The sequence below is a fragment of the Lycium barbarum genome, chromosome 7, assembly GCF_019175385.1.
Source record: "Lycium barbarum isolate Lr01 chromosome 7, ASM1917538v2, whole genome shotgun sequence".
NCBI classification, from domain to species: domain Eukaryota; kingdom Viridiplantae; phylum Streptophyta; class Magnoliopsida; order Solanales; family Solanaceae; genus Lycium; species Lycium barbarum.
The window spans coordinates 129,868,418-129,880,427 of NC_083343.1; the positions used below are offsets into that span (position 1 = coordinate 129,868,418).

At 34.2% G+C, this 12,010-nt stretch overlaps 1 protein-coding gene and 1 long non-coding RNA gene across 4 annotated transcripts; one reads left to right on the forward strand and one right to left on the reverse strand.

The window, feature by feature from the left end:
- Positions 1–2,481: 2,481 nt before the first annotated feature.
- LOC132604405 (uncharacterized) lies at positions 2,482–10,590 on the reverse strand. Of its 3 annotated transcripts, none has more exons than XM_060317900.1 (11): positions 10,193–10,590; positions 8,584–8,733; positions 7,856–8,005; positions 7,691–7,732; positions 7,441–7,536; positions 6,862–6,906; positions 6,637–6,729; positions 6,039–6,140; positions 4,713–5,006; positions 3,633–4,084; positions 2,482–3,317 (listed from the first exon to the last, which is right to left on the reverse strand). In XM_060317900.1, the coding sequence occupies exons 1-11, from the start codon at positions 10,518–10,520 to the stop codon at positions 2,709–2,711; spliced, it is 2,361 nt and encodes a 786-aa protein (XP_060173883.1). In that variant the 5' UTR covers positions 10,521–10,590; the 3' UTR covers positions 2,482–2,708. The 3 variants fall into 3 exon arrangements, with proteins under 3 accessions (XP_060173883.1, XP_060173882.1, XP_060173884.1); XM_060317899.1 differs by having other exon boundaries at positions 7,372–7,536; XM_060317901.1 differs by lacking the exons at positions 8,584–8,733; positions 10,193–10,590 and adding an exon at positions 8,262–8,577 and having other exon boundaries at positions 7,372–7,536.
- LOC132604406 (uncharacterized) lies at positions 10,312–10,979 on the forward strand. The gene is made up of 2 exons (XR_009568716.1): positions 10,312–10,450; positions 10,551–10,979. It is a non-coding gene; the product is annotated as an uncharacterized LOC132604406 (long non-coding RNA).
- The last annotated feature ends 1,031 nt before the right edge of the window (positions 10,980–12,010 follow it).

Genomic DNA, 12,010 nt, shown 5'->3' on the forward strand with positions numbered 1-12,010 from the left:
GGATCTTTATAAAGTTAGCATAGATCTATCTACAATCATGTTTCTTTTGAGCTTTTATTTAAAATATTTATTGCTATTTAAGATTTCAATCCTGTGGTTGGGTGAAAAGTTTTAGGCACAAGCATGATGTGAAAGACAAAAATTGTGTGAGTCTCCTTTTATATTTTGCCAAGTGGGTTTTAGGTCCCAATTCAGCAAAAGTTGGCCAAAGACTCGTCAGCATAATTATTTGTGTGAAGGAGAAATATAAATATGACAAGTGGAATATGATGGGTCCACTGTCAGCACACTCTCTTTCACTTATTTTCCTTCGCTGTCTTCTTTTGTACTTATCACTTATATGCTTCTTCTTCTTCGTTTTTTTTTTTTTTTTTTAATAAAATGATCTTATCTTCTATTTGTAAAATTATATTGATACTGGCCAAATCTTTTGATTTTTATCGTATTTTTCCCAGTGTTTTCACTGATTGTGTTCCCAATATATGCAAAAGATTGAACTTTCTTTTCATGTTTGAAAAATTAAATGGGGTTCTAGATTTGACAATAAATATAAAACCAAAAGCAAAATTAGAAAAAGTGAAGTTTCAGGTAATCCAAGAGTATAAAATTTCTCACTAGAATTTTGCTTCATCGTCGTCATGCTTGCTATATGGGATTAACAATCATGTTTTTTTTTTCCTTATGTAATTTTAATCTAAAAGTAATTTACAAGTTTTAGGAACTAAAACTTAAAACTCAAAAGTAATTTTAATTATCCACTGTATTTATTTTTATTGTTAAAGAGAAAACTCATTAAAACTTGCCAGCTTGAGAAATTTTATCATGGATGAGGCACACCTACAGGGCAGACATTAGTTGTGTGATATTCCTCTCAAAATTTGCCAATGTGAACATACATTCTATCACTCTTCTTCGCCACTCTCATAGTGTCTTAAATATACATTTTATCACTCTAATTTTCAAAAAAAAAAAAAAGTACGTATATTTTTCAGAAAAATCACTCTTTAAATGGATAAGCTATTCTCCAAATTAAATAGAGCTTGAGCGAGGTATGTCTGGGAGTAATCTTTTTATTTGGATTTGAGTCATATTTGGATAAAAGATAATCCTTGTAAAGCTGAGCATTTTTATTTTTCAATAGGATTACAAATAGGATAATACATTTTTCGTGCTATCTAGATATGATAAGTTCCCTGACCCGGCTCCCCTCCAGTAGTGATCTCCTCATGTTCCTCCAGTGCTATCCTAAATGAACTCCACGTGTCCTTTTAATTTTTAACGGACCAGATGCATTTTGCTAACCCAATTAATATTAACCATAGTTACCAGCATTTCTCTATCCTCTTTCTTCAGGCTCCCCTCCAGTGGTAATCTCCTCCTGTCCCTCCAGTGCTATCCTAAATGAACTCCACTGTCCTGTTAATCTTTTAATGGACCAGATACATTTTGCTAACCCAATGATATTAACTATGATTAATATTATCTCTCACTTCGGTCCTTCCTTCTCACTGTAAGCAAAACCTCTTCCTTAACTATCTAATCTCTTTGAAAAGTAAAACAGGAAAATGCAGATGTCCAACACAAATCACTCTTTTTTCATCACTGTTTTCACTCACAAAAACAAAACACATTTCATACCAAGTCACTCAATAACTAGAGGAGAACAAATCTAAGGATGCAATTGGGTTATAAATTTTGAAAAATTCGAAAGTGCATCCAACCACTTTAAAACTAAGTTCCGGCGACAATGGGTATCAACAAAGCTTTGTTGTCTTCGAATTTAAAAACTTGTCAACTTGAAATTTCTTTAGAACTATAAACACCAACTAAAGGACCTACAGAGAGGGCATGAAAATTGGAAAGGGAAAAATTGTTGATGCACTTGAATGTAGAATTTGGGTTTTTCTTTGTGAAAGGCATAAGAAATTTTCTTGGATTTTCTTTACCTCTTGCTGTTTTTATAATTGTATTCTTCAATTGAGGAGGCTGCTCACTCTGTTTTAACATTTTTCTTTTGATATTATTCCTATTAGTTCCAGTTACTTGGTTTACACAAGTAAATTTTTACATCTACTCGCTCTATTTTCTCATTTCTGTATAGATTTCGGGGCGGAACGAAAGCAGTGAAGAAAGAGGATAGAGAAATGCTGGTAACTATGGTTAATATCATTGGGTTAGCAAAATGTATCTGGTCCATTAAAAGATTAACAGGACAGTGGAGTTCATTTAGGATAGCACTGGAGGGACAGGAGGAGATTACCACTGGAGGGGAGCCTGAAGAAAGAGGATAGAGAAATGCTGGTAACTATGGTTAATATTAATTGGGTTAGCAAAATGCATCTGGTCCGTTAAAAATTAAAAGGACACGTGGAGTTCATTTAGGATAGCACTGGAGGAACATGAGGAGATCACTACTGGAGGGGAGCCGGGTCCCCCTAAGACTCCCTTAAGTTCACATGAATTAAGGGATCAAACAACCTTTAGCACCCTACTTAACTAGCTTTATCCCGGAAAACAAGGTATATGAAATCACATGCAACTCTTACAGAAGTTTATTCAGGATACATAGAAAAATGATATCTCCACCTCGCCTCCTCTCGACGAAGGCAAATCTTTCTTGGAATTCATCAATTTTAACACAAAACAACGCAGTCTTATTCGGAAACTAAAGTCGGAAACCGTGCAATGCTCTACTCTTGTCATAATATCTACCAGTTTGGATCATCCTTATAGTTACGACTTGGTAGCTCTTTGGATGTACATATGAGATCAACATAGAGAGGGAATTGATTAAATGCTAAAAACACCACAGGTATGCATGTTGCCCCGTATATTAGAAATGCCTTATTCTTGAATTTATCCCCGAGGACAAAGGAATACGCAGCACAGAATGAGACCAAGATAGCACATACTGATACAAAGAGCGAAGTTAATGCAATGAGCAACTTTCTTGGTAAATCTTTCTCGAAATCATCGTGTTCGCATTTAGATGTGAGGATAGCTAAGAAAAACACCAGGGCCATGACTGAGAAGCAAAGAGAAACAAGTGATGATATACAAAACACGTCAAAAGCAGGTTGATTTTGAAAGTGTGGATGGCCAAACTCATCGGGCCCGCCTGGGATTGTGGCAGCTGTAGCAAATGCAACTGTAGTAAACAGTGTGGCAACGACAGAGTATGATTTGCCGATTTTGTGGAGCCATTCAGTTCCATCTTTGAGTAACTTCGCATGCGTCTCTATGTAGACCTCTCTTGGTGTCTGACCTTTCTTGTTATAACGAACATATGAATGTGGTGGCAAAGTGTGCAGGACATACTGCATTATGATAGGAAAATCCTTCACATGTTAGTGTATTTGAGTTAAAGATCATTACAGTCCAATGCCTTTCGGGGATCTAACTTACAAAATAACCACCAAATGTATAGGTTTTGTGTATTTAATTATAAATATACATATAATATGCATATTGTATACATAAATATATATATATATATATATATATATATATATCAGTGTATATGTTTAGCATATTTTGATTAACGCCAGTCATTAATTTCGGCTGACGTTTCAAAAATGGAAAAAGCCCTCTTTGTGATATGAAGAGATGGTTGGTTGTTAAAGATCTCTTACCTTGTACCACTTCCCTTCGCCTTCCACCTGTAGAGCGGAACCAGGGATGCGCCACACATCCAGCTTCTGGAACGTTGCAGCTTGGTGCACTGCATTGTTTCCTTTTTTATCCACCTGATAAAACACGTGCTCTGGATACTTTTCTCCTATTAACCAATTATAGACCTCTGTTTGCCTATGCTTTATAGCCAAAAGCAGTAGGTTCTTCTCTTCAGAGTCGGTATCTTGAATGGCTATTGGGAAATTTTTAAGGATCTCCTTTACCATCTCTACAATACCCATCCTTGATGCCACTAATAAGGGTGTCTCCTTGGTCGGTTTGGACAACTCTTTACAGTCCGTATCTTGAATGCCTGTTGGGAAAATTTTAAGGTTCTTCTCTACCATCTCTACAATACCCATCCTTGATGCCTCCTCTAATAAGGGTGTCTCCTTGGTTGGCTTGGACAACTCTGTATTTAGAACTATAGTTATTCTAGTTGCTTTTAGCTAACGTATAGCTTCTGATTGATAGCCCGTTTGGTCAAGCGTCTCCAAGATCAGAAGTGTTTTTATTCCCCTTAAAAAGAGTTTTTTTTTCCTTCTAAAATAGTGTTTTTTTTCCTTTTTCAGAGTTGAGGTGTCGGGCCAAGGTTTTAGGAGAAGAAAAAGTGTTATTGAGTAAAAGCAGAAATAGAACTTGTTTTTGAGAAGCTGAAAAAAATAGTTTTTCCCCTAAGTACTTTTTTTAAAGCTCTTTGGCGAAAATACACTTAGAAGCGCTCTTATTTTTTAAAAGCTTGGCCAAACACTAATTGCTACTCAAAAGTGTTTTTCAAATTAATTAGCCAAACACAAATGACTTGTCATCAAAAGTACCTTTTGTTTTCAAAATAAGGTGATTTTAGAAGTTTAGCCAAACAGACTATATAACTGTTGTAAAAAGAAGAAAATTGATCATAGTTTGGAAATACTAGAACAAATTTTCAGCATTTTTACGTGATAGATCTTGAGTTGTTAAAATTGCAAAGTCTTGATGGCACATAACAAAGTTTTTTGTGCCACACAAGTATTACCGGAAAGTAAAAAAAGATTCTTTACCGGACTTGTGATCATCTTTCTTTTTCTCATCTGTGCTTGAAGTTGGTGATTGCTTGGTCGCTGCAGTCTTACTCTGGTCTTTGTCCTTTTTATTATCATCCTCAACTATTAGGGGAGGTTCTGTAGGAGGTGCAAGGACTTGACTATGGTGGTCCCTATCTTCTGGCTTTTCCGCATGACTTTGATAGAGTACGTATTTGTAACGTTCTTCTTTCTCAATCATCAACTTCATAATTTGAAATGCCCTTGTATGTTTCTTTTTTGTTTCCTCTAATATTTTAATCCTTTGGAGTCCTGCATGCAACAAGATTTGAGACCTGATGTCATGATGTGGAAAGGGAAAAAAAAAAAAGAAAAAAAGAGGCAAATGAAGTTTCAGAAATTAGTTCAAATTTAAAATGTGAAAAAAAGGGATCAGGCTCCTCTCCATTACATTTTCTCTCCATTTCATCAGGTACACATTTAGATGAGAAATATGTGTCCTATTTAATTTTTAAAGGTCAAGATTTTGTTATACTAACAAGTATATTAACCATAGTTAAGTGAATAATTTTTGGAAAAGCACTCTCCAACTTTGGAAAAAAAAAGATATTCCTCACAATTTTTGATACCCATTAATATCATTAATTTCATCTTATATAATAAATTTAAATGTTTAATTGTACGACTTTTTGTGCCAGAAAGTTTATTTTTGAAATATTATATTGAGAAACAATAAAGGGGAAAATTTTCAATGTTGAAAAAAAAAACCATAAAATAAAAAAAAATTAAAAAAAAAAAGAGGCAAGAGGTCATCAGCCTACTGTGTGTGTTTGAAGGATAAAAAAAAAAAAAGAAATCTATTTATTTAAGAATGTTCTTTAATCTTTTTCTTGTTTTATGAAATAAAATAAAACATTGTTCAAAACCAAAAATGTTTTTGCAGACTAGGCTAAACAAACACATTATTATATAAGATGAGAAACATGTGTACTTGACGGACGGAATGGAGGAAAAAGGTAATGGAGAGGAGTCTAATCCTTGAAAGAAGATGGGACTGTTGAAGGATCATTTATGAGGGTCTAGGTCTTTGAATTGGTCAAACCACCTTCTTTCTTTCTTTTTCATAGAATTTTATGATTCTAATCTACCACTGTTCATCTTTGTTTGGCAAGGAAGAGAAAATATATTAGAAAGGGTTGAAGCAGAACATATATCAGAAAGGAATGAGAACTACATTCTTCAAAAGAATAGTAAGTCGTGATTCTTTTAGAATTACTATCGTTGCACTCAATAGTTAAGATATGTATGCTTGATAAAAGAGAAATTTTTAAGAATAATTCTTACCAATACACAATACAATTAGTACAATCTTCATTAGACATTTGAGAAACTCGATAAAGATGGTGTAATTGGGTGGAAACAACTTGCCGTTACTCTTCCCTGCAGCTGAAATTCCAGAGATGAGTTGTTAGCAGAAACATGTTGGAGAATTTCGTGTATTTTTTTATCAATGTTCTTCACATAGAAAATGTTCACATAACTTGGAAACAAACTAACAAAGGAGCTCAATGCTTTTAGTTCGACAGAAAATCAGTATGGTCGTATATTTTGTCGTCTTTTTGCTAATATAAAATCTTATAGTGGGTAGAAAGTAGGTTCACGTTAGTTGCTCCAGTAGTATCTGGATAGAAAAGAGAATTAGTCTTTGAATGTGTAAAATTGTTAGTTACAAAGTGCCAACATTTAAACAACACTCTCATGAGGAGATGCTCAAATTTTTTGGTAGTTCATTGTCAAAAAGAGATTGGTGTACTTCTTAATTCGACAAGAATGAGTTAATAAATCGAAAGGTTCCTGCATTATCACACACACATCTTCTTCTTGATATTTTATGTGCATGTTTTGATGAATTATATCTAATCATCATAGTTTGAGGTAATACCTAGTTTCAATTGCGGTATATGCATGTTTATGCATTCACCTTTAATCGGAGGATTCTCGCGATCATATTGACAATCACTTTGACTTTCATGGTCTAGGTGTGAAGAAAAAGAAAATTAAGTTAGTACTAGTAAGAGTTATCATGAAACAAAAAAATCATAGTTTCTTGCCTCTTATATATGCTCAAGTCCACATAACCTGAAAGGCTTATTACACAATTACGTACCTGGAGGCACCTCCTCTGGATTCACATTAGTTGCTTGAGTAGTATCTAGATAGAAAAGAGAATTAGTCTTGGACCATGTAAAATTCTTATGTACGAAGTGCCAACAAGACACTCTTGAGGCGCTTGAATGAGTTAATAAACTAGAATTTTTCTACGTAATCACACGCCTTTAGGCTTGTTTTCTCGATTCCAGACTTCAATAATATAATCTGGATAGAAAAGAGAATCAGTCTTGGTGTTGCGAAACTCTTACGTAGAAAGTGCCAACAATAGTCTCTCAAAACCACTTTCTTAGTGCATTTTCAGGAGATTGGTATAGCGCTTTTTATTAACCCCAAAAGCATATGAGCACCATTCTCGTTTTGATTGGAGTATCTGTTGGCATTTCCTACCTAATGAGTCTTTGTACTACTTCCCTGCGTTTTAGTTTATGTGATACTTTTCGTTTCCCGAGATTCAAACTGCATGACTTTTGATCAACATTTTTTTTTTTTGAAATGGTAAAGTTACCTTTGACCAACACTTTAAGACGTATTTTTTCACCAAATTGATATGAGAAAAGTTGCAACTTAACAATACCCAATACACTTAGCACAATCTTCATTAGACATTTGAGAAACTTGATAAAGATGGCGAAAGTGGCTGGGAACAACTGGCCCTTTCTCTTCCCTTCAGCTGAAATTCCAGAGATTAGTTGTGAGCAGAAATATGCTGGAGAATTTCGGGCATTTCTTTGATCAATGTTCTTCAGATAGAAAATCAGCATGATGATATATAGAAAATCAGCATGATGATATATGGAAAAGAATTTTTCTACGTAATCACGCACCTTTAGGCTTGTTTTCTCGATTCCAGACTTCAATAATATAATCTGGATAGAAAAGAGAATCAGTCTTGGTGTTGCGAAACTCTTAGGTAGAAAGTGCCAAGAACAGTCTCTCACACGCTTAGTTAGAGCATTTTCATAAGGAGATTGTGTTGTAAATCTACCCACCTCGAATTTTCCAAGTCCCATACCAAAGTAGTTCCAAGAACTCCACCAGTGTTTGGTAGTTCTCTGGGAGATGACTACCGAGTTTAAATTTTGAGTCGTCTTTGTCTTCAGGTTTATATGTCATTGGCTCTAGCTTATCGATTTTTATGCCTGGAAAAAAGAACTCAGTATTAGCTATATAACCTCCACAAACGATGAACGTGAACCAACATGCAAAAGTATTGGATGTTTATGACTTACAGAAAACAGTAAATATGCTAGACTGACACAAAGGATAAAGAGACTTCTAATGAACAACATGTAAATTCACATTGGGTGGTGTATAAACCACCGTCTTATATAATTTAAATCCATGATAAGAATGCTTATCCGTGCCAATCTTTGACAAAAAAGACTGCAGACTTACACAATAACAGCATATCCAGTATGATTCCACAAGTGTGGTCTGGGGAGGGTGGGTTGTGCGCAAACCTAACCCCTACCTTTGCAGGAAAGAGAGGTTGTTTTCGATAGACTCTCGGCTCAAGAATAGCGTTCTCAAAACAGGTTTGAGAAATATAAGAGTGAAAAGTTATGATGAAAATATCGAAGAAAATAAAAGTATTGACGACAAAAAAGAAGAAGAAGTAAAGATAGCCAAAGTAAAAGAAACAACAGAAATTGAAAAATAAGATAATGATAGAATAATTGGAGTAATAATATCGGTAAGGAACAGACAGAAGACTTACTGTAGTAGATAATGCTATCTATGAACCGAAAATGGCTGCCACTTTTGAATACTTGAGGCATCCTGGAAAGAAAGTGTAGAGGAGACATGCCCTCTACGTTGTAGTAGTTGACAAGTGGCGGATAGTAATGTATTATCTGAAAAGCCACCTCTGTTACAAGAGAAGTTGTTAATACTACTATCCTGTTCTACAAAAAAGAAGAAATTATAAGCATATACAGTCAAACCTCTCTATAACAATATTTCACTATAACATTCATGTTTTCTGTTGAACCAATCTTTCATGTATGTTATATTATATGTTCTCTATGAAATAGAAAATGTGTGTATGTGGTTGGGGCGTGGGGTTGGGGGTAGGTAAGAATTTTTTTTTTAATAGTATTTTTACAAAAGTAAAATAAAATAAATGAAATAAAAAAATCGGGGCTGTGGTAGTGGGGTGAGTGGTGACCTCGGAAAAATATTTTCTCTCAAATTTTTATGAAAAACATTTTCTTCTAGAGGAAAATGAGTTGTTACTGGGCCTAGTGAGTTCATATATGGGTATCCATATTTTACCCATATTTGCTCATATTTTTGGCCCCATAGTATAACGAAGAATATATTTGACCCTTTTCCGATAGTAAAGGGGTATATTTGGCCCTTTTCCGTTTTCTAAATATGGTCTGAAATTGCCACCTCTAAAAGAGATTTGATTCTATATAATTGAAATGGATGAAAATTATTTTCACCCCCAACTTTACTTTAAAAATTAAACTTCCTCCTCAATTTTGAACAATAGACATTCCCCCCATCCTGTGCAATGACTATTTCACCCTTGTTTTTTTTGTCAATCCTCAATTTATGTATACTTTTTTATATTATATTAGGTATTTATAGATTCTTATTTAAGTTCATTAACATTATAAGTAGAATAATACTTTCATGAATTTATAACAAAATCTAATGCTATTTTTTATGATTGTTATTTCAATATTACATGCAATAAGTATGTATATATGTATGCACATGCATATGTGTATATTTAAGTTTCACTTTTCTCTTATTCTCTATTATTTATATAAATAAACAGTTTTAGTTGTCACTAATGGAATATTTATTAAATAATAATAAAATTCATTTAAAGTTTAAATAAATCATTTTTTAAAATTTGCCTCTATTTTATTATTGATTTTGCATTACCTGCATATAAATATATTTATAAAGTTATTATGACATGTTATTTTGACTTGTATAAATAAATATTAAAGTTTTGATTTTTTTTAAAAAAAAATTGTTTATTCTGCTAATTTATTTTATTATAGAACATCATTAACTTATATACTCAATTAATATTTCTCACTTTTTTCTTCGCCTAGAAGATAATATTTATCTTTTATAAGAAATTTGTTACATGAATTAAAAAATTAAAAATATCATGATTTTATAGAAGAAATAAAAAAAGACAAAAGCTGATAATGTAAGGGTAAAATAGATATTTAAAAAAGTCAATTAGGATAAAGGGGGGAGAATGTATATTATTTAAAGTTGAGGGAGAGTTTGAATTTTAAAGCATAGTAGGGGGTATAAATGATTTTCAAGAAAAATATTTGTAGGGGATTGGCTCTTACCAAAGTACTCGCCAGAGATGGCGGCGTGTAGAATGTTATCCCCATCTTTCCTTCTACAAAGTTCAATTGGACCTTCTCCGTTTTCATCTTGAACACACTTATGTAGGTAGAGAAAAGCTTGTAGCTTACCACGATAAGCAGTTATGAATAAGGGGGTTTCACCTTTTGAATTGGTCTCCCGGATGAGAGTAGGGTCTTCTGGGTTTACCAAACACTCAATAATCGGGACAATTCCGAGTTCTGCTGCAAGGTGAAGAGGTGTGTTCCCTTTTTCATTCTTCTGTTTTAAGATACCTAGTCGATCTTCCTGTGGTATGTGATCAATCATTTCCTTAATACAAATAAGATCAAGATGCAGAAAAGAGTCATCTCGATCTGGATGGTAAGAAGAGATAGCTAAGTGAAGAGCAATATCTTCAGATTTGGTGAGTTTGGATTCACGGACAAACTCGTTGTTGATGTACAGTTGCTGAACTTTTTCCCACTCATTCTCCATTGATGCTTTAAATATTTGACGTACAATTTCTTCCTGCATCACGATTGGAATGGAGGAATTCGTTGTTGACTGTGGTTGAATTTCTGGTTTAACTTTTTTGGGGTCCATTGGCACTACTTGTTTTTGCAGATTGTGTTGATGCCACTCACCAGTCACCAATGGATTCTATATATACTGCTAGGAGAGACGTATTGTTGACAAATATTTCTTTACAAGCCTCTATGCTGGTGCATGTGTAATGGCTCTTCTAGTATCCAAAGTATTAAAGAATCTAATACTCCTTTACTCTGACAGTGTAAGATAACTTTTGCCACTATCATATAACCTTAAAGAAAATTTAGCTCATATACACCAACAGTATAGAAAAATTCACACTATCAATATAAAAGAAACGTTTTACGCCGTCAGTGCACTTAAGTTAAACTAAGTGAAATTAGTGATCCAAAAAATAAGACAGATAACCTCTTACAACAGGTTTTAGGTAACCTAATAGTGTGAAGATCTACATATTTCCCGTGCATATAAGTTAAATCCATTATTAGGCAATCACAAAAAATGCTTGTTGGCTGATTAACCTTAGACACGGTTAAATGTAGGTCGAATACAGTTGAAATTGTGATACATAATTTACCAAATTGAGTCTTCAACACACTCCTTCACGTGCGGGTATGGGTCAAGCACGTGAAAATTCATAAGAAGAATGGGGGCAGTGAACTTGAACCATGGCTTTTGCTTTCTCTAATACCATGTTGAATTGTGTGACCATCTTACCTAAGAGTTTAAGCTATTACAAAGGTTATACTTTTATTTACTTAACTATATATTTAACATTGTCAAGTGTCCCCCATTGGTTGAGGAAATGAGTTGTGTGTCCGACAATACTCATGTTGTGTACTAGCTTCTCGGGTTAGGTTGTTCACATGATGTTAGAGCTAGATCCATCTGTATTCCTTAGTTTACCTAATGTTAGGATTTTATGTTATCTTGTCAATGCACAAGATGTCCAGTCCTAGGCATGAGGGGAGGGGCGCGAGTGCAAAGTGCCCCACATTAGTTGAAAAGATGAGTTGCTATCTTCTTGTATGATGTTGGTCAATCCTCGCTTCATGAGCTAACTTTGGGGTAGCAAGTTAGACGCAAGATCCATTTCCTTTACACTTATGTCATGCAAAACACAAGGGCAAGACCTCTAGTCATTTGTTCCCTGCTTGCTGCTATCACCAAGCATCTCTCTTTTGCTTTTGCCTTTATTCTACACAAGAATTTTTACCAATAGGTTCTTTTATTTTTGCCCTACTTTTACCGCAAGTCTTCTTGCATTT